Source organism: Paroedura picta, chromosome 2 (assembly GCF_049243985.1).
Source record: "Paroedura picta isolate Pp20150507F chromosome 2, Ppicta_v3.0, whole genome shotgun sequence".
In the NCBI taxonomy this organism is placed as follows: Eukaryota; Metazoa; Chordata; class Lepidosauria; order Squamata; family Gekkonidae; genus Paroedura; species Paroedura picta.
In genome coordinates, this window is record NC_135370.1 from 32067641 (window position 1) to 32090695 (window position 23055).

Below are 23055 nucleotides of genomic sequence, written 5' to 3' on the forward strand. Positions count from 1 at the left end.
TGTTTGTTGGCTTGCTTCTGGACCAGCAACCAGAAAGAAATGTCAGCCAGTCCATTTTTCTTCCCGACTTCTTTGCAGCTGTATATCTCAGGCCAGCCTTTCTGAACTCTTTTTACAATCGAGAAACCCCTGAAACATTCTTCAGGCTTCGAGAAACCCCAGAAGTGGCACAATCATGCAGAATATGGTTGGGAAGCATAGCTGTGTATATGCCCACCTGGAGCCCCTCCCCTTCTCACCCCCTCCAGGCCCACCATTGGTCATGAGGGGTTTTTTTTGGCATGACACATCGTATCACCCAACAAATGTTTAATTACCGTATTTGCCGGCGTATAAGGCGACCGGGCGTATAAGACGACCCCCCAACATTTTCACTCAAAATATGGAGTGAGCCCAGTGGGGGGGAGCCGCTCGCCGCCGCCGCTCGCCCAGTGGAGGGGGGGAGCTACCGCCGCCGCCGCTCGCCCAGTGGGGGGGGATCTACCGCTGCCGCTGCTCGCCGCCGCCGCTCGCCCAGTGGGGGGGAGGTACCGCCGCCGCCGCTCGCCCAGTGGGGGGGTGATCTACCGCCGGCGCTGCTCGCCGGCGCTGCTCGCCCAGTGGGGGGGGAGCCGCTCGCCGCCGCTCGCCGCCGCCGTGAGCTCAGTGTCGGGGGGGGGAGCTGCCCGCCGCCCGCCGCCCGCCGCCGCCGCATCCAGACTGAAGTGCACCCGGCGTATAAGACGGCCCCCCCACTTGGAGGCATGTTTTTGAGAGGAAAAAAGCCGTCATATACGCCGGCAAATACGGTAATTTTTTAAAAAATATATAAAAATTAATTCCCATCCATTCAAGAAACCCTCCCAGGGCCATCAAGAAACCCAAGGGTTTCACAAAATCCTGGTTGTGCATGCCTGTGTTCGGCAGATGGACAGCTTTAGTGCAGAGTTCTGGGTTAAAGACTTTTGTGCTGAGCTGCATCTGTCGTTTTTGTCCAGACCTCACAGCTGGCCCAATAATCCGACTGTTTGCTTTCAAGCCATGTCAACCTTTATCAATTAGTCACTGTCCTCTTCTGAAACAGGAGCTTGCAAAAGGGTAGGATAGATTACTGCAATTCTCTAACCTCCTGGAGAGGAATTTGGGTTTTTTAAAAAAAATAGTTATTTAAGCAGCAAAATAAATTGGTGTTGTCTTTCATTCTGGGGGAAGGCATCCATCAATAAAGGAGTACAGCAAGTTGCTGCTATTAATATGGAAGCAACGGGTTTGGATTTTGAGCCCTTGACGCACAATTTCAAACCGTTAAAACCCGCAGCCGTGGGTGGTTTCGGAGTCAAACCAGTGGTCTCCCCTGAGAAATATGCTTGCGAAGGACAAACTTCTGTTAAGATCTGATTGGCTGAGAGGCCTTGATAGAAAGCATTGCCAGACACACACTGCACAGATGCCAGAACATAATGTGATTTGGTTGAGTGTTCACACCTAACCGTATTGCAATTGATTTTTAATCTGTGGACTCATAAACTCAGCCGAACATATTGCTCCTATTTTTAGTGCTATAGGGAATGTTTGTCAAGTGATATAGAAAGTGTTTGTCAAGCGAGGTCGCACCACTAGACTGATTATTTAAATATGCAAGCTTATCTGGGTGACAGCATTCATTTTACAGGCCCTTTGGATTGCTGAAAGCTCTTGAAGGGCCCACAGCTCTTTTGGGAGCTCAGTCCACAAGGTAGGGGCCAGTACCAAAAAGGTGTTGGCCCTGGTCAAGGCCAGGTTAGCTTCTTTGGGGTCAGCGATGATCAGCAAGTTGGTACCTGCAGAGCACAAAGCCCTGCAGGGGGTATAGGGCAACAGGTGGTCCTGCAAATATTTAGGTCCCAGACCACAAAAGGGCTTGCAGGTCAAAACCAGAACCTTGAACCTGATCTGGATATGGGTCCTCCAAGATGTACCTGTGAGGACCCGGGTCAGGGAAAAGGACAGGCCCACGTAGAGTGAGTTACAGAAAGAAGCATTTCTGTGATTATTGTAAACCGCCGTGAGCCCACCAGGGAATGGCGGTATATAAATCGAAAAATAAATAAATAAGATAATTTGATTAGAAAAGAAAAGAAATTACACACACACACACATACACACAAAGGGTCAGGGCGGATTACATCGATTCAAATGTACAATAAATGTATGTTTGAATTAAAGAATTAAAATATCTTAAGTTATGAAAATTCTATAATGTAAGCTAATTTACCTGATCTGTCTCCTTCTCAAGGAAGAGAAAGGGTGTCAAGTGATACAGCCCTCCTGTGGGATTTAATTGGGTGGGTTTGGGCAGGGGGGCCAGCATATATTTGATGTTATTTCAAGGCCTCAACTATAGGCCTGGCAGAGCAGATTTGCCTTACAAGTCTTATGAAACTGTTTAAGGTCCTGTAGGTCTCTGATCTCTTTGGGCAGAGCGTTCCACCAAGCCAGGCTTTTTTGGCCCCAGCCAAGGTCAGTTCAATTTCTTCGGTGCCAGAAATCCTAAGCAGATTTTCATTGCTAGATCTCAATGTTCTTTAGGGCAGTGGTCCGCAACCTTTTTGGGGTTGGGGGGAGAGGGAGCCGTGGCCCGGTGCCGAGGCCTTTGCGGCCCGGCATCGGGCCGCTGCCTGGTGGTTGGGGAGCACTGCTTTAGGGCACGTGGTAGGAGAGGGAGTCCTGCAGATACAATGGTCCCAGAGCATTTAGGGTTCTAAAGGTAAGAACCAAAACTTTGAACCTGATGTGACCTTCAGTCTGGAGCCAGTGCAGCTGGGAGAGCAAAGGTTGTATGTGTGCTCTCCACTAAGTCCCAGTAAGAACCCAAGCTGCTACATTATTGAACAGAAGTTTTCAGAGGAACTTCAGGAACAGCTCTGTGTAGAGTGAATTGCAGTAGTCTAGCCTAGATGTGACCACTGCATGGATCATAGTGACCAGGTCTGAGGGTGACAGGTAGCGTGCTAATTATTACACCTGGTGAGCAACATTTGTGACCCGGGCCTCCATAAATAAAGAAGCATTCACGGTCACTCCCAGATTCTTGATGGTTGCAGAAGCTATTAGCTGGACCCCATCAAGTGCTGAGAGTTGCACTAAGTAACCTGGGGTACACCAGCCCAGCCAGAGGATCTCCATCTTAACTGGAACTTCAGCTGATTCTGAGCCAATCCACCATAGCCTCCAGATGCCAAGTCCACACAGTAGCAGGGATTGTCGGGGCAGAGACTACTCTAAAGAAGAAAAGACTGTCTATACCACAACTCTCCCCTGACTTTTTGTCCACAAATTGATGGAGGACCAATTGGGGCTAGTTCTTCCAGGGCAACAGTCTCAACCTCCCACACCCATGTCTTGGTCACACATGTCAAGTCCATATTTTACTCTTCAAAGAAATTCCGCAGAGCAGCAGTCTTATTCCTTATGTACACGACATAACATTATATAACACCAATGTCAGAGAAAGACTATTATTTCTAGTCCCACCACCCTCATGTCTCAGAATGGGACAAAGATTAGAAAGGGTTAAAGCATTGACATATCTCCCGCTCCTAACATTTCTGCCATCTTCTTCCACTGCCATACTTCCCATGTCCCCCAGTAATGGGGATCTCCAGCTCCTTGCTGACTCCCTGTTCTCCATCTACCCACTTTTGCCTCTGGTTCCCTCCCAAACATCCCCACAAAGCAGTGTACGATTCTAGTTCACTTTCAGTGTCTTAGGTTGGAGGGAGGTCACAGTGGAGTGCCCTGATTTTGTCTGCAAAATGACTTGCAAATGCCTCGTTGCAATTCTATAAGATGTCCCTGAGGCTTCATTGCAAGTCTTCCTCCAAACTTAAATAATCTCAGTTCCCATTTCTTCTTGAGAAGCTCCTAAGTGTACCGAGGGGCTCGATTGATATGGGGGCAGAGTGGACGTCGGGAAGCTAACTCATCAATGGTGGCCAGCATTCTGTCATGCCAGTCGCTGACCAGACCATTTACAGAAGTGTCAGGAGGCACTGGGTCCTGCAGAGTATTCAGGAATCTAAATGGATCTATAAGTCTCTGCATGTGAGCTAAAATCCACTTGGCACCCAACTGAGGAGGGAGTGGTAGCCTTAGCTGAGCCTTCAGGGAGTAGTGGTATGACCATGGCATGGCATCTGTCGGGACTAGATCCATGTTCAAACCCATGCTGAAAATGAAGTCCAGGGTGCGGCCTGCTTGATGGGTAGAGCCAACAACAAATTGCAAGAGCTCTAGTGTCGCCATGACACCCAGTCCAACCCTTTACTGGAGGATGGTAGCTTGGCATGGACGTTAGTCCACCAGAACTAATAATCTGGGGGACTATAGTGTCCAGGCTGCCACCACCTCCAGCAGGGCTGGCAGGGCATTGGGCCACAACAGCCAGATGGCCACACCAGCCAGATGGCCACACTCTCTATTGATCTCCACCCGAGGCCAACAGATTCAATACCTTGGATTGATGGTGCGGAAAGAGCCCTGAATGAGAAATCCTCTTGGATTAGGATTGCCACCCCTTCTCCCTGCCCCTATTATAAGAGATAGCTTGTTAAGAACATAGTTTAAATACAAAGAAAGATTAAGTAAAGGACAATAAGAGCTATAATGGAACATGTTGGAAGTGTTATGAAATAAATGCATCATTTTATTATATACTAGTAGTAAAGCCCGTTTTGTTCTGTAATTCAATGGGTGCTAGTTCATGGTTTGGTGTGGGTTTAGTGCCTCACTTGGAAGCTGGCAACCCTAAGAGGAGGTCTCTCTGTGCACAGCAGTGTTGACCCTAGTCAGGTTTATGCATACCTAGGTAGTATGGAATGGCTGTCTTGTGGGTGTCATTGTTAGAGCTGCAGGATGAACGTACTGGTTGTTCAGGGATGGTGTAATTTTGATGAGGGAATGGCTTTCAGGAAACCAGGCAGTATACTGTCAGATGGCTCAACAGGATGATCTCATTAATCTGAATTCTAAGAGGCCACACACCTTGCAGCTGTCAGCCCAGAACAATGACTTCTGTGTATCTTTTTTTGTAAAAGCAGTCATATGATTCGAAGATTACATCTATATATATATATTTTTCCTGAACGCTATCAATCAACATGTGCGCAGCTGAGGCTAGAAACTGGGCAGTCCAGCAGGGTACAAAGCAAAATAAAGCTGGGTAGTCCAAGAGTGTGCATTCTTCCAGATTCCTTAGGACAGGGTCGTTTATCCATGTATCACATGCTACGGACCTTGCACTTGAAGGGGCCTGTGCATTGATTTCCCCTCCATGGATCAAGACCGTATCCTTTCGCTTCCCACCTTTTCCCTCTTTAAGTTACACCCCTTTCCACTGTGGGGTGCTCCTCTGTCCCCAGTCTGGATGCTCCCGCCACAATTGTATTCCTTTTGGGCCTCACAAATGCTTAAACTGGCTCTGGAGCTATGGATCCCACGAATCTTTAACCATTCCTGCCTCAGGAGACATCAAAAAACAATCTAGCAGCTTATTCAGGAAAGATCACAAAAAATCCTGGAGAGTGACTGAATAGAGTACAATAAAAGCAAAGTAGTCAACTGATGAATGGAGATGATTGTTGTCTGTTTTTCTTATTTCCAATTTATTTGTAGTCTTCACCAAAGTTGCACCTGTGCAAAATTCTGTTCCCAAGGGGAACCCACTTCCAGTATGACCATATGCTTCTACATAGGCTTTTTGCCATACTCAAAGCGGGTCCCCCTTGGGAATAGAATTTTGTATAATTCCAACCAATGGTTTGTAGGTATCTTCTATGACCCCACTTTTGAGAACTTTGTGTTTAAAACAAACTCCAGGGTCTATTAGAATTCCTGGGAGGTCTTTGCCACTGAGGAAAGTACTTTGAAAGTGGTTGTTACCGGACACCGCTTTGGTGAAGACGACAAATAAATTAGAAATACGAAAAGAAAACAGGCCAAAGGCATCCTCTTTCATCGGTTTACTGCTTTATTTGTATCCTATTCAGCCCCTGTTCAGGATTTTTTGTGATTTCAGGAGTCATCAAAGCATGTCTCTTTTCTACTGCTGACTGTAGGAAGTACTTTCCTTTTTCTCTCTCTCCCCATCCCACCCCCCAGCCTCCCCCTCCATGATTCCCCAGCTGACTTTGGATTTTTCGATCTGCTACTGTGATAGCACTCTCTTCTTGCCTGAGAATTCGGATTGTGATTATTTCAGTCAACAAAAAAGTCTTGCGCCACCTGAAAACCTGCTTGTGTGACCAAACAGCAAAATGTACTTTTGCTTAGCCAGAAAATGGTAGTGCTGTTGGAGCGGAGAAAGCCCATCATTTCAATCAACTATGGTAGCAGCTTGTGTGACTGAATTGTGGAGGTGTGTGTGAACACCCTCTTCCTTTACACTTTCTAGCTCTGATGCAACTGAGCCAGTAGAAAGACACAGAGGCAATCCCAGAGACAATGGTTGTTGCAACAACAGAACCCTCAAAGGTTGCAGCTTAGAGGTTGGTTTGAGGAAGACACCTCTGGTTGGCTGGCTTGTCAGTGGCCAGACCCCATCTCACTTTGACCCCATCTCACAAACACCCGTCTCCAAGATCACATTCATAGCACTCTTCAATCACATTGCCTGGCTGAAATGTACAAAATGGATGCCAGTTGTGTCTAAACTGACCCAATTGCATTGTCTGCTCCCAAGCAGGAATAAAACTGTACAAGCCAACCCATTGCCATGCTTCCAGGAGCTACCTGGACACTTTGGATGATATCACTAACCATTTATGCACTGGGAACTTCACTGCCCCAGCTCCCATGCAGGAGCACAAATTGGGGGCGGATGAGGCGCACTGGGCCAAATGCTCCCCCGTGTGGGTGCAAGAAGAGGTGGGGCAATCTGCTACAACTAAAACTCCAGCCTGCAGCCCGGCATGAAACCTCCAGTGCGTAAACGGTCACTGTGATTCCACAGTGACTGATGTCTGCTGACTTATTCTTCCCATTCAAAATAGCAATGCATATCTGCAGGGCAATAGTGTTATTAATGTCATCAAAACTAAAAGCTTCTTCTGTCCCTTTCACCTGGTAAAATTCAATTAGGGAAATCACTAACAGCCTGTCGCACCTAATTAGCATCGTGTCCAACAATCTAGGAGCCATCAAAAAACACACTTTTAGTCTCAATACAATCATTACTTTGTCTCTTTTTTCTGGAAAATTTATTAAGAATTTATCCAGGGCAATCACAAATATTGTTCCATCCAGGGTTTTGTTTCAAAACGAATTTATTGCAATATGAATTTTCTGAAATAAAGGCTCAATTTGTTCAATGCCTATTTGCCTTAGTGATGTTATGAAACATATATTTGTTGTGTCAGGTTCTTAGCCCCCCGTCTTCCTCAATTTGTTCATGTTCTCAAAGGAGCCATGGCAAAGATCCAGAAATAATTTATTTCTCCATATGTGGAAGCTATAGAATGCTGGAAATTTTATTGGTACTTATCCAGTGAGCCTTGATTCTCACAGACTTGGCCACCTCAGCCGCCCTCTGCAGTGCATTGAGCCCCCTCCCCTGGAATTTTTGTTCCTAGCTTTCTGTGGAGCCTCTGCAACAGAATAAGATTTGGTTTTTATACCCTACTTTTCACTGCCTGAAGGAGACTCAAAGCGGCTTACAATCACCATCCACTCCCTCTCCCCACCACAGACTGCTTATGAGGTAGATGGGGCTGAGAGAGCTCTGACAGGACTGCTGTGTGAGAACAACTCTATCAGGACTGTGACTGCCCAAAGTTACCAAGGTGCCTGCATGTGGAGAAGTGGGGAATCAAACCCGGCTCTGCAGATTAGAGGCCACCGCTCTTAACCATGACACCAACATGGCTCTTGGGGCAAAGTGGGGCTGTGTTGTAGGGGAGAAGAAATTTCCACTTCTGAAGACTTAAGAACATGTAGATATTTTTTTCCTCTGGAGTAAGGTGACCAGATTTTAACATTGGTAAATTGGGACACCATTGACCGGGGGAGTTCTTGATTAAAAATTTGGTCTATATGGAGCAACAAAAAGTTTCATAGAATGCATAGAACGCAAAAATAGTATTGTAATTTATATTTTTAAATTTCAACATAAGTACAATTTGCCAGGTACCCCCAGATGTCTCTCCGAAAGTGGGACAATCTGGTCACCTTACTCTGGAGGAGCATTCAGTGAGCATGTGCAGTCTCAAGTGGTGCAGCCAAGATACAGATTTCCCACCTTAGTGAGAACTAGGCCATCTTGGCTTTAATAAAAAAATTAACAATCTGTCCTTTCTTTTTGCACTAGGTAATGGAAATGTACCTTCCATTCTGTGGGATTGCCATCTCTAATGCTCAGCTCTTTGCTGCTTCCAGGAAGGAGTACGATAGAAGCAGAGTAAGTGGGGAAAAAAATTGAAAATTGGATAACTCCCAATTACTTTTACATTTTCCTTTCCTTTGTGTATCAGCTGTTCATAATCACACACAGCACATTCAGATGAATCACCCCTTATTTCTCAACATATCATCGATATCTTGATCTATAAACATTTCGTAATAAAAATAGGCTTAATACAGACAGCGTTTGTGTATCAGCGTTTGTGTTTGGCTGTCAACTCCCATCTTTTGCTCTGCTAGCCAGAGCGAAGAAATTCTTGTGTGAGGGGTGAACTGGGTGATATATGTGACATCAGTTCCTTTAGGGGTTCCCAAACCTGATTCTTGTCACACATAATGTCAGGGAACTAATGCTCCCAAAGGCGGTGAGGCCAGATGAGGCTCTGACGTGTGACCTTTAAGGCGATGTGCAGTCTGGGCCCAGCATACCTGAGGCACCACCTAACTGACTATAGTCCCTGAAGAGGACTTAGCTCAGCCAATTCAAACTGGCTGGTAATCCCGGACCATAGAGAAGTACGTCTGGCCTCAATCAGGGCCTTTTCGGTCCTGGACCCCACCTTGTGGAATGAGCTTCAGGAAGAGCTGCAGGCCCTTCAGGAATCTCTCAGGTCTGAAGGGCCTGCAAAATTGAGTTCTTCCCCCACACCTTTGGTTGTGGCCAGCAAATAACTAGTGACTCCATCAAATGGGCCCTCTCCCAGATTAATCCACCCCTGGAGATGGGGGGGGGGCAGGGGCGGGAACACACAAACTAATATTTTTTAGCTGATGCGGGTCAGTGTATTTTTAACTTATTTAAAACGGCTACATATTTAATTTTTTATTGATTTTAATGATGTGAACTGGCACAAGCAGGTAAATACGTGGGGAAGCAGTATATAAATATAATTATAAAAACATAAAAATAAACATGGGGTGAGGAAAGGTTTCAGCATTTTCCCAAATGGCAGGGGAGAGGCTGTTTGCTTACTGATTTCAAACACGTGGAGTCCCACTGTGAGGCTAACTGTTCATCCCTCTTTACAGGGCTTTCAGCTTGGAAACATTGATGAGGGAGGGCAGACTGAAGCCCCTAGTTGTCCTGTACCATGCTCACCAGCCAAATCTGGTCCTGAATTGCTTGGGAAATTTAGTTTCCTGGTGTTATCCATGACACAGCCTGAGTTGTGTTACATGTATTGTCTAGTTGAGCCCTAAGAACTTGAATTTAAGCATAATCTTATACATGTTTATTCAGGAGTTGGTCTTGGTGTGGCCAAGTGATACTTTCATGCTTGAAAAGGTGCACGGAATTGCATTCTTTGCCAGGCAAACACAAACAACCGCGTTTGGTCTATCTGAATTGGCAATCACAAAGCGTCTTGCTTGTGCTAAACAAAGTGAATCTCTGTTCCTCATTAACAAGGTTCAGAGTGTCTAATTGTTCTGTTTTTGCTTGATGTTTATTCAAAGATACGGTTGAAATGTAGCCCCACTGCAGTATGCAGGGGCACAGAAATAATGGGATCATACTGAAGTGTGGTGTGACTCTATAGACTTAATTGGCTGCCTCTAGGAATTAATTTGACATATGATATTAAAACATGTGGGATGCGTAAGGACTGAGGGAAAAAACTCTCCATCCTCAGATTCTTGTCACACATAATGTCAGGGAACTAATGCTCCCAAAGGCGGTGAGGCCAGATGAGGCTCTGAAGTGTGACCTTTAAGGCGATATGCAGTCTGGGCCCAGCATACCTGAGGCACCACCTAACTGACTATGGTCCCTGAAGAGGACTTAGCTCAGCCAATTCAAACTGGCTGGTAATCCCGGACCATAGAGAAGTACGTCTGGCCTCAATCAGGGCCTTTTCGGTCCTGGACCCCACCTTGTGGAATGAGCTTCAGGAAGAGCTGCAAGCCGTTCAGGAATCTCTCAGATCTGAACCTCTGTTTAAAAATCTTCAAAGATGGAGAATCCACCACCTCCCGAGGAAGCCTGTTCCACTGAAAAACTGTTTGTCAGGAACTTCTTCTGGATGTTTAGATGGAATTTCTTTTGAATTAATTTCATTCCATTGGTTCTGGCCCATCCTTCCAGGGCCAAGAAAGAACAACTCTGCTCCATCCTCCATATGGCACCCTTTTAAATACTTGAAGATGGTTATCTGATCCCCTCTCAGTCGTCTCCTCTCTAGGCTAAACAGACCAAGCTTCCCCAACCTTTCTTGATATGTCTTGGTCTCCAAACCCCTCACCATCTTTGTTGCCCTCCTCTGGACACGCTCCAGTTTATCTACATCCCTCTTCAACCCAATTTGGGTTCTGATGATGAAACCAGTCGTATATACATCTGGAGTGGGAAACCTGCATTGAAGAGTCTAGCTAGCCTTGTGGAATAGCACAGATTTATTTTTGTTTGTTTATTTACCGCTGCTCTCAAATGTCTTGCGGCGGTTTATAGAATTCATAAGAACAATAAAATCCCATAAAACCCATTAAAACATAATTAAAACACAATATCACGATGGCGGATAATAAATATATAACCCACTCCCCTCCCCCATCCAGCAAAGGTCTATTACTCTCTATCTAGGAGCAAGGGACTTACTTGGTTTCAGCTAAAGATTTAGTATATCTGACTTCCCGGGTTTTAACATTGTCTACGATTACCTTCAGTAAAGTTTGTTGGGAGCTCTATGCATAGGCATGTCTGAGATTCTGCAAAAGAAAAAGACACAATCTATGTATTACTGGTTATACAGGGAGCTCTTCTGCACATCTTAAAAAATAGAGTTACGCCAGCGTAATGGTGTAGCGCTAAAAATAATTGCGCCATTCCTCACCTTCTGCCTGCTTCTTTTCTGTCTGCCGCCTTTCTGTGCTCCTTGCACTCTGTATGCCTGCTTGAAATGGCGTAAGAAGGCAACGCGCTTTACACACAACTCTCTTCTGCCTGCCAATCAAACCAGGCAACCAGCCCACTTTCTCAACTTTTTAAAGGGCCCGCTAATTAAAAAAAAAATCATAGATCCATAGTGCTTTTTGAATGTCACCCATTATAGAATCACAAGTCTTGATACTGGAAAAAAAAAATCTAGTTCCTGATTGGGGGGGGGGGGGACTTTAGAGAGGCATGCTTCTTGTGACTACTTGGGGAAATTTTTTTTTGCTTTGCCTGCATGCTTGTATGCCTATTTGCTGCTCCAGGCAGTTTGCTTAAAAAGAACCATCCCCGGGAAAAGGGAGAGGGAGGCCGGTGCGAGGCTGGGACATTGGAGGCATAGATAGTGTTTCTTCGCTTCTATACCGTTCTTTAGTGTGTGGCCTGCTGGTTGCTCTCCTCTACCTGGTGCTTTTTAGCTTGAGGAATCCAATGTATGCAGTTCCCCAACTAGTGCTTTAAAATGTTGCTAGCGGTTTGCTGCTTCGATGGTGGATGTTGGCGATGTCATGTGAAATGCCAAAAATGTAGCATCTTCAGCAGGTAAGCAATTCACTATACTTATGGCATACAGAAAGGCCCACAATAATATAAAAGCATCTTGAAAGAAAGTTCTTCATACAGTTGTCAGATTAGATATTCTTTATTCTAATAAATTCAGTTTTATATAAGGGCACCGCCCTCTGCCCCACCTCCCTCACAGGGTGTCTGTTTTGGGGAGAGGAAGGGAAGGCGATTGTAAGCCACTTTGAGACTCCTTTGGGTAGAGAAACATGAGGTATAAAAATCAACTCTTCTTCTTTTATTCATTATAGTAGGATTTAAGGGTGTTTAAGTGTAGATTGGAGTACAGTTATTATTTTTCTGGGAATAGTCATGCTATATTGCACATTGCATTTGGGCTCCTAAAGTTAGCTTAGAGCAGTTCATTCTAGAATTCGTTCAGTGAATTCTGACATCTTAAATCATTTGTATGAAACACTGTGGTGGCTTTTATTCCTAGCCTCTCTGGGAACAAAGAAGCAGAACTTTTCTCACGGAATTCACTGAAGCTGGGCTAGGATCTGTGATGAGGACAGCCGCCCATCCCCTTCTTCTGCTGCTGAATTTAATTTGCAAGAAAGGAAATCAGGATGGTATAAAATTCATCCCTGCTGGGTACCAAAAATGGCACCTTTATTCATTACCTGTCTTTCCCTCCCATATGTGCAGGCCTTGCTAGAGGTGGTTAATGATCTCTTTGAAGAACAGACGGACTTGGAGAAAATTGTAAAGAAAATTATGCACCGCGCTCAAACTCTACTGAAGTGTGAGCGTTGCTCGGTATTGCTTCTTGAGGACATTGAATCTCCAGTAAGTAGTCTTAAAAAAAAATTCATATGTTAAAGGCATGAGGTTTTGCTGTACCATAAGCATCTTCTGTGCTCTGTTGTTTTGCAGCTTTTGCTATGATTTTTTTAAATGTAAAGTTTTTGTTAAATGTTTGTTAAATGTAAAGTTTTTGTTAAATGGATCATATCTACAGAGCAGTTTCATCTTCCCTTGTAATGAATAGGAATCTCCCAACAGAATTTTCAGCAACCTCAATGAACGACAATTGTCAAAATTATTAGGACGCCAGCCCTATAATGCTTAGAGTGGTAAAGTTGCTGCCTGGACAGGTTCATAGTGGTAGTGCTGCACTTAGTTTATTGTGAGCTTTCCGCAATGCAGTTTACTAATTTTAGGTGAAATATAAACCAAGTTGATAATCTCATGAATCTAAAGCAGGGGTAGTCAAACTGCGGCCCTCCAGATGTCCATAGACTACAATTCCCATGAGCCTCTGCCAGCGAACGCTGGCAGGGGGCTCATGGGAATTGTAGTCCATGGACATCTGGAGGGCCGCAGTTTGACTACCCCTGATCTAAAGCCAGAATGTGTTTGATACAGAACAGAACTGGTCCTTGCTGGACAAACTAGCTGGCCTGTGCTGGCTTATTCTCTTAGGACAGAATCGTGTCTGTTTTCATATAACCACATGCCTCTGCTGGATAATCGTCACTCGAACGTGGAAAATACGAGGCAGTTACTGGAAGATAGAAACCCGCAATTAACCTGCAGCAAAATTTCTTGCTATAAGCATGTAAAACTTTCGGATTGATACTGAATCCAGGGCTAGTATAAAAATTATATAATTTTAAACTTACCCAATGATTTTAAGGTTTTTTAGACTAAACAGAGTTTTACATTTCTCTACCATGTTAATCTAAATCTTTGACTGTTGAAATTTATGACTTGCTGGTCTCTGACCATATAATAAATACCTTATGACTTTCTGGTCTCAATAAAATCAGAGTCCAGTGGCGGCACCTTTAAGACCAACAAAGATTTATTCAGGGCGTGAGCTTTCGAGTGCAAGCACTCTTCGTGACTGTGTAATAAACAGCTATCCGCCCGTCCGTCCTGTCTGTATTCTGCTTTCGGAGGCTGATGCTTTCTCGTTCTGCGGTGGTCTCTGCTGCTGTCAGCCAACTGCTGATATCATTAACAGTAATAAAACATTAAGCCCCTAAAAGAGAAAAATGTTTCATTATAAGCAATTCTTCCTGTATTAAGGGGTTTGAACTACTTTTGCTGTTTATGACAAAGAGAGCAAAAGGCCAACCCCCCCCCCCCAGGACTGTTGGCTTGCAGAGACTCCTTCCCTTTCCCTGAATAACTATGTGGCTTGTAAGTGAATTGTAGACCAGTGGAGCCGCATCTGAAAGTAGCCCAAGAATACCCACAGGGCTGGAGGAGGGAAGCAGAATACATGTGCAGTATTGTAGCTGAACTAGGCAAGCTATCTTCCCTGCAGGTTGTCAGGTACTGACAGGTACCGGAATCATGAACTGTGTAAGAAATAAAATAAGGGGCTTCTCAACATCAGGAAGATGTTCCTGACAGAGCGGTTTCTCAGTGGAACAGGCTTCCTCGGGAGGTGGTGGATTCTCCATCTTTGGAAATTTTTAAACAGAGGCTGGATAGCCATCTGACGGAGAGGCTGATTCTGTGAAGGTTCAAGGGGGTGGCAGGTTACAGTAGATGAGCGATAGGGTTGTGAGTGTCCTGCGTAGTGCAAGGGGTTGGACTAGATGACGCATGAGAACCCTTCCAACTCTATTATTCTATGATTTTATGTGTAGGATTTTTTTTTAATCATGTTTCTCTGTAAACTTACAGGACTGGACAGTGCCCAAATTCCTGTCTCCCGTGGCGGTTTCTTTGTAGCTTAGAACGAATGACATCAGTTGGACCCTGTCACTCTGATGATAAAAAACAAAGATAAATGATGCTAAAAATAAACCTACTTGTGCATTCCCCCCGCACTGCTGCTGAATGATTTTGTGCTACTCAGTGCTTAACACCCACTCAGGGAAGCTGTCCCGCCTCTGAGTGCCTTCTCCTCCAATCCGCTTGCCTGTCTGTCCAGCAGCCAGCCAATCGCCTTCTGCCCCCCCATCCCTGGCCACCCCCTCCTCCTTCCACTTCCCTCCGAGGTTCGGAGGCTGCAGATCCCTGCTGTGTGAGAGCTGCCCCTGCCAGTAATTTTCCCGCCCAAGAGCCTGCAGCCTTTCCAGGTCCTGGGGAGAGGGAGAGGACATCTGCAGAGTTCTTCCACCACAACCCCCAGTTTAGCGTCCATTGTATTTCTGAATGCAACGGGCTTTGTCCCTAGTATGTTATATGTGTTCAAACCAATATGTTTATTTACAATGTATTATTTCATGAAAGTTCCATGTCAACTGCCCTGAGCCACAAGGGAGGGTGGTATATCAATATAATAAAATAACTAAATAAATAAAGAGTACACTGCCCGAGAGAGCTGGGCTGAGAGAGGCAATCCTGTAATATAAAAAATAATATAAAATGGCATTAGAAATACCGGCTTGTTTGGTTTCTCCTGCAAGAAGAACTGTGCTGCAGGAGAAGCTGGTTCAGGATCCACGTGCATTGTGAAGGTTGACATCATTTAACTTGGAATGTTAGGATCTAAACTCCAAATTGCTTGCGTTCATTCCAAATTTCTTTTCGTATACTTAAGGTGTGCCACTTTTCCATAGATTGAGTTGTCGACACTACAGTGAATTAGCGATTGTGCAGAAAATAAATGTCATGGAATTAACATCCTAAGGATCATCCAAAGGCTTTCATAAACATATGCTAGTGGGGAGATCGAGAAATTAATTTCATGAGCAAATATAATTTGAGGTTAGTAGTTGACCAGATACACTTGGAGGTAATCAACCCACAGTGGCCCTGCAAGTATCTGAGATGTTCACCTAGGGCTTGGCTAGGGGCTGCTGTGGTCTGGGAGGAAATGATGGGAATAAGCCATGCTAATTGATTTCTCCCACATCACTAGCCCCAGCTGTGCTCCCAGTGCCTTGATTACTTGTGTAGAGATGCAGCCTCTAGATGCCAAGCAAAATAGTCTGGTCGGCCATTGTCAGCACATGTGCTGGAAGTTTCCTACTTACCCTACATAATCAGTACAATAAGCTGATAATTGTATATCACCTGAACTGATGTATATGTTTCATGAGAAATTTAAAAATCATTACATATGTGTATCTATATTTATACAGGTCTTTATTTTTTTACTATGACAGGTGGTGAAATTTACCAAATCATTTGAGCTGATGTCTCCAAAGTGCAGTGCGGATACTGAGAGCAGGTTGGATTTCATATGCTTATGTTGAAACTAATTGTTCATCTTGTTCAATTAATTAATCAGTTGCATATTTAAAAAATTACATTGCACTTTTCTTCTTGATTCATGGCATCATACAGTAATAATTAAAACATTCTTAGTTAAAGCCAAAGATAAAGTGACAAGCCCCAAATAATTTAGGAAGACTCTTCAATTACAGAATTACAGAGTCCATGAAAAGCTGGATTCTGAATCCCTGAGCCAGGAGGCAACATCAAGGAAAGGCCTCAGAGGAACTGGTTCTCCACTGTGTGATACAAGATATCAGATGAGATGAACCATTGGTAAAGTGACCAGATTGTCCCACTTTTGGAGGGACATCTGGGGGCACTGGCAAATTGTACCTATGTTGAAATTTTAAAAATATATATTACAATACTATTTTTGCGTTCTATGAAAATGTTTGTTGCTCCATATAGACCAAATTTTAATCAATAACCCTCCCGCCCAGTCAATGGTGTCCTGTTTACCAATGTTGAAATCTGGTCACCTTAACCATTGGTCTAATCCAGCAGGGCTCTCCTTAGGTTCTAAGTTATTCACTCATTTTTTTTAAAGAAGCAGCCTAAATTTAGGACCTTCCTGTATGACATGTTTATTATGTATTTGGGTGGAGTACTTGGCTGATTGCTCATTAACAAATAGAGCTGGGTATCATCAGCATATTGGTGACACCAAAGCCCATATCTCCAAACCAGGTGAGCTAGAGGGTGCATAAAGATGTTGAATAATATTAACCTGACATTGGAGTTGGCAGCAGCATGACTGTTCTTCCCTGATGGTAACCCTCTGACCTTGAGCTTGGAGAAAGAAGAAGAAGAGTTGGCTCTTATATTCTGCTTTTCTCTACCCGAAGAAGTCTCAAAGCAGCATACATTTGCCTTCTGTTTCCTCTCCCCACAACATATACCTTGTGAGGTAGGTGAGGCTGAGCCTGATATTACTGCTCGGTCAGAACAGCTTTATCAGTGCTGTGGCCAGCCCAAAGTCACCCAACTGGTTGCATGTTGGGGAGTGTGGAATCAAACCCAGTTTGCCAGATTAAAAGTCTGCACTCCTAACTACTTCACCAAGCTGGCCACTATCATGCTGATCCCTGTGTTGATGAGGCAGTGAGCTAAAATCTCATGATCTACTGTATTGAATGCTGCTGTGAGGCCTAATAACACGAGCAGCACTGACCCACCTCAGTCCAGCTGTCTCTGGTGGTCATCTGTAAGAGCGACCAGAGTTGTCTCCAGCCCATTCTGGACTGGAATGGATCTGGGACTGATGCTTCATCTAATGCTTTTAATTGATCTGTGGCTACCTGCTTAATGACCTTCCCCAGAAATGCTAGATGCGGTAGTTGGCTGGGTCCCGCAAATCCAGTGATGGTTTCTTCAATAAAGATTAAATCACCACCTCCTTTAAACTCCCCAGGAACATCCCTGAAGACAGGGGCAGATTTTGTTTTATCCCAGAGAGGTCTCACGATCCTTTCATCCCCCATTTTTAGGTACCATGAGGGGCAGGGGTCTAGGGGGCAAATGGTTGTCTTTATTGAAACTAGCAATCTATCCTTACCAGATTGTGTGGTTTCCCTCTAGTCCATTTCTGCAGTTTTGTAGCATAACTTGGTTTCTGGCACATTCACTGTGCTTGCTCATGTGGTCAGTGATGCACAGTATAATGCAAGCACTCCCCCCACTTCCTGCTCAAACCATTTCATTACTTTGATTTAATTTTGGGTTCTCCCCTCTCCAGTTTTCAAACTCATTATTAGTTGCCATCTTTAAAGGTGATGCAAACTCTACCCAGGCACAGGACATCCATCTTGGAGGGGTTGAGTTTCAGGTGACCTTGCTTGAGCCCACCTGTCACTGCTTACAAACATCTGGTGAATGTTTCAGGGAGAGTGTTGGGACAGCCATCCATCAGGAAAAGCTGGGGGACATCAGTGTACTGGAGGCACCCAAGCCCAAACCTCCTTTCCAGCTGTGCGAGAGGGCTCATAAAGATGTTGAATAAGGTGGAGAAGAGGACTGTACCCTGCAGTACTCTAGACGGGAGCTGACAGCATTGTGATTGATTCTTCCCCACTGCAACCCTCTTTCTGTGACCCTGAAGAAAGGAGACCAGCCATTGCAAGCTGTCCCCTGTATTCCAGTGTCAACAAAGTGGCAAATAAGAAACTCATGGTCTACCATGTTGAACACTGCCATGAGATTTAACAAGAGCAGCATCGATCCCCCCTGACCTGAAGTCAGAGACTGATGGGAAACTGAGAACCTGGGGAGGGGAGTTCTTTCAAGATTACTATTTTGCCCCCCTCTCCCAGGTGTCAGTCACGCACCCCAGGTCAACCCTGTGCTCTGCAAAGTATGATTGCAGAGTTGAGCATTTCTTGTTGATTGACCTGGGGCTGCACAATATCAGTGTTGAAGATGGGTTAATTCCCTTAGCCACATTTCTGGGGAAGGGACAGAGATCTGAAGGGATGCGAGCATGACTGTATGGCAGCGGTCCTCAGGAATACTAAGGGAGAGAGTTGTTTGGCAAAGTGCATCTCCCACCTCTTCTCTTGTCCAGTTTCCTCCCGGGTCCCTGACCCTATTAGGCCACCTTTACCCCTTCCACTAATGTGTTCAGGACTGTATATAAGAGATGAGGTGAGACGGAGTTTATCCCACTTTATCCTCACAGAAATCTTGTGGAGCATGTTCAAGTGATGGAATGTGGCCTGTATAAACTGCACATCTGAGCAGCTATTGTTGGGATTTCTGGTTTCCCAGTGTAAACATGGTGCTTGGTTCATTCTATTAAGGCAGACTTAAGTTTTTTTTTTAATTGTGAAATATTTTATCTGCAGTGCTATCAGCCTTCTAGGTTGATATCCCCAGGATACCTAAAACATGCCCGTAAATAAGTGGACTCTCAGAATGTTTAGAAATCCTCTTATCTAGGTCCGTTAGTTTACAACAAATAACTGAATCCCAGCAATAGACACACTTTTCCCTATGTAAATCCAATGTGGTCTTTAAAGAGATTAGCTGTTAGAAATAAATTTGCTGGAGATGTAGGCAGCTTACCTTAGATCTTCTGCTAGAATGATTCCTTGCTTTTTCAACTTGAATTTATTTGCTGCTTCCAAATACTTGTCGCACATAATCATCAGCTCCTCATATAATAATAATGTGCAGATCTTAATTGGTGCTGCGCACTTTAAATCTTTCTCTGCTTCATGATGGATGGTGCAAGATGCCCAGTTATGAGCCTGCACCTCGGTAATTGGAATCTTGCCATCAAAGACTCTCTTCCCCTCAAGTTCATGAGGTTGCTGAAATAAATCCTGAAATATTTAACCAGATTTTGCATTTCCACATTTTTATGCTTAGGTTTTTAAATTGTCATCAAAGCAAATACGCCCTATTTATTTCCTGACAACATGAGTGAAAACTCCTAGATTTTCTGCTTTTCTGTTTCTTAAAAAAAAATTATTCATAACTGTGTCAGGCACTTATAGACTTATAGACTTTCCCCCCCTTAAACAAAGAATATCTGTGAATGTTAGCACATAAATTCCATAGCTAACAAAACCATTCCTTTTGTTGCAGCTGATAGATCCAGCAGTTTGTTCATTGATTCTTTTCTCTTTCCATCTTAGTATCTTTTGCTCTGAAACTGGTAATCGTAGCATTTTATTCAAGCTAATCAGAGAAGTTCTTTCATTTTTCTTATATTATTTTATTGCTTATGACTTAAATATTTGCTAAATGTCACTTGCCCCCCCTAATATTTACATAATGGCTCATTGTTTAGTTCCTTCCTTTGCTTCTATTGAGTTAGGAGAAATTTAGACCTTGGAAAAAAGGTTATTGAACGTGAATTCCTTACTGCCTTGTCCTTATCCTGACCCACAAAAGCGAAAATATTTTGATTTAATCCATTTTTATTCTGTTACACTTTGGGGCAAATCAAGTTACAATTGTTGTAACTGATATGGTAACAGAGAGCCAGCTTGGTGTAGTGGTTAGGAGTGCGGACTTCTAATCTGGCAATCTGGATTTGAATCTGCGCCCCCCCCCCTCCCCCACATGCAGCCAGCTGGGTGACCTTGAGAAAACTGCTCTGATAGAGCAGGAATATCAAGGCTCTCTCAGCTTCACCTATCCCACAGGGTTTCTGTTGTGGGGAGAAGAAAGGGAAGGTGAATGTAAGCCGCTTTGAGCCTCCTTTGAGTAGAGAAAAGTGGCATATAAGAATGAGGTGACCAGATTGTCCCACTTTTGGAGGGACATCTGGGGGCACCTGGCAAATTGTACTTATGTTGAAATTTTAAATATATATATATATTACAATACTATTTTTGCGGTTTATGGATTTTTTTGTTGCTCCATATAGACCAAATTTTAATCAAGAACCCCCCGCCCCCCGGTCAATGGTGTCCCGCTTTACCAATGTTAAAATCTGATCACCTTTTAGAACCAACTCTTCTTCTTCCTCTTCTTCTTATGACATTGCTTAAGTTTAAAAAATCCTTTAGCAGTCTTGGTTGTGAAAATGAAACTGCTGGTCGCTAACATAAGAAAGAAAATCTTTAGAATGCACCTTTGCTGATACAGATGACATCCTTCTTTACTTTAAATAGACTTTTCCTATGCACAGCCCACAAATGGAATTTAAGTATCTGTATTACTACATTCTTTATTTCCAGACTTTTGCATAGTCATGGGAAAGTCATGCTTAGAAACCTACCAGAGAAGTCTGAGGTTCAGCCCTCAACAGACAGCCTTTTGAGAGACCTTTAGGGTTCTATGTAAACCTCTCTTATAAAACCAGCTGGTCTGTTATTCTGTCCCTAAAGCCACCAACTGCTCTGAATTGTATAGATGTGCAGTGATGCTTGCCAGGTTTACAGATAATTAGACTTGTGCAGAAGGGCTTACATACGACAGTGACTGTCCTCTTTTCTTCCTTTGCTGTGCTTTTGTGATAGTTTGAAAGACAGCATGGAGAAGCCATCGTCATCTTATTCCGACTGGCTAATAAATAGTAGCATTGCTGAACTCGTAGCTTCCACGGGCCTCCCAGTGAACATCAGTGATGCATATCAAGATCCTCGCTTTGATGCAGAAGTAAGATGTCTTTTACCTGCTTAAACACAGTTTTGTATCCTTTTGAAGCCGAAAACTATAAACTAAGTTCTGTGACCTTGCTCATTATCCTACAAAGTGCTCTGACGGCAGTGGTTGGGCACTGTATACGGAGGAAAGAGCTGCCTGTTCTTTATTCTGCAGAAATTTTGCTTTTGAGCATGTGCTCCATTGCATTTAGTCATAGGTGCCACTAGTTGCTAGAAATCTGCAACTAAGTGATCGGTTGCTTAATCCACATCAATATGTGAAAATGCTGTGCTATTTCTACTCTTAACCACTTTTAGACTTTTTCAGTTCACTTGTATCCATGAAAGTGAAAGCCACAAACAAACCTCTGTTTGGAGTCTAGATTCTGCCTTCTACATTCCATTGGCTGTTTGACACAGAGTTCCTTGCCCTGTAACCTCCCTGCCTGCTTGCCAACAGTGCAAAACCCCTCTCGAGATCCTATGTACCATTTGTTTGCTTCTTTCTTGCATCCTTCTTCATTAACTCTGTACTGGCCATGTTTCCTGCTTCTGAGGCCACCTGGTAACTTGTCCCTATAGCTATGCTGTCAGTCCATGAGCCTTTCTCACACCCCTCTCTCCTCCTCCTCAGAGCATCCCTTCCAGACCTAAAGTGTTGTGAGGTTTATTTTAGAGCTTCCTTTCTGACTGTCTCCTTCCTTCAGTCTTCTGTCTTCTTAGCCCTTTTCCACATGCCCTTTTCTTTGCCTTCCGTTCATTCAGGCTCCTCTTCCTCCATCCATTGCGTGCTTTACCTTCTTCCTCACTTCTCAGCTCAAAACTTCCTCACCTCTCAGCTTCTTGCTTTCCAGCCACTTTCCAGCCCTTTGTCTGCTCTTCTGTGAGTGTTAAATCCCAGTCATGCTGATAGTTGTTCCTTCCCTCATAGAACTAGGCTAAAAATTGCTGGGTTCCCTGAATTTAATGCTCAAAGCCATTACATATATATATATGAAGGTGCCTTGTATTGAGTAAGCTCACTGGTCCTTCTTAAGTCAGCATTGTCTACTTTGATTGGAAGAAAGAGGTGCTTCCCAGCATCTGCAACCAATTTTCTTTTTACTGGAGGTGCCGGATGTTTTTCCCTATCACATGGCCAGAACCACTCAGTCAGTTAGTATGGCTACATTCACCGACCCATTCAAGGTATAACACAGGGGTGACCAAACTGTAGCTCCCCAGATGTCCATGGACTACAATTCCCATGAGCCCCTGCCAGCACCTGATGGTGGGGGCTCATGGGAATTGTAGTCCATGGACATCTGGGGAGCCACAGTTTGGCCTCCCCGATTTATTTATTTATTTATTTATAGTTGGATTTATATACCGCTGTTCGCCAAAAGGTCTCACGGTGGTTCACAATACAGGGCTTTCCTGCATTCTCATTTTCCTCACTCTTCAGCTCCTGTTTCTTTGGGTTATTTTTCTGTTCTGTGTTCATTTGTCTCCTTCTAGTGGCCAATTCAATATTATAATAGTACGCCGAGCATATCTCCCTTCAGATTTAATTTGCAGGTTTTTATGCTGGAGCTAAACTGTTGTAATATCAAATCAATCTCTACAGGGTGCCAAACGTGTGAAGAAAGAAACAAAGAAACAGGGACTTCTAAGTGAGGAAAATGAGATTGCAGGAAAGCCCACAGATGGCTGGTAATAGAAACAGGATTAGCTAGAGAAACACCTGGAGCAAGCCCAAAACCGCCAAAGGGGAAACGTGATCACTGACTGACTCCACTGAGTCAGCTTCATTCATTATATAGTCCTAGGCAAATAGCCTTGTGTTTCTGAGGTAAAATAATCTTACCTTTCTTAGGAAAGTGTCCTCCCTTTCCTCAG

The 23055-nt window shown here is 44.1% G+C and overlaps 1 protein-coding gene across 4 annotated transcripts in view; it reads left to right on the forward strand.

The window, feature by feature from the left end:
* The window catches only part of PDE11A (phosphodiesterase 11A), a 257181-nt gene that overhangs the window by 105946 nt on the left and 128180 nt on the right, over positions 1–23055 (forward strand). For all 4 annotated transcript variants that reach the window (XM_077319616.1, XM_077319618.1, XM_077319617.1 and 1 more), the window contains 4 exons: positions 8321–8410; positions 12551–12691; positions 15973–16037; positions 21052–21190. In XM_077319616.1, coding sequence (XP_077175731.1) covers positions 8321–8410; positions 12551–12691; positions 15973–16037; positions 21052–21190 — 435 coding nt within the window. The remainder of the gene's footprint in view (positions 1–8320; positions 8411–12550; positions 12692–15972; positions 16038–21051; positions 21191–23055) is intronic.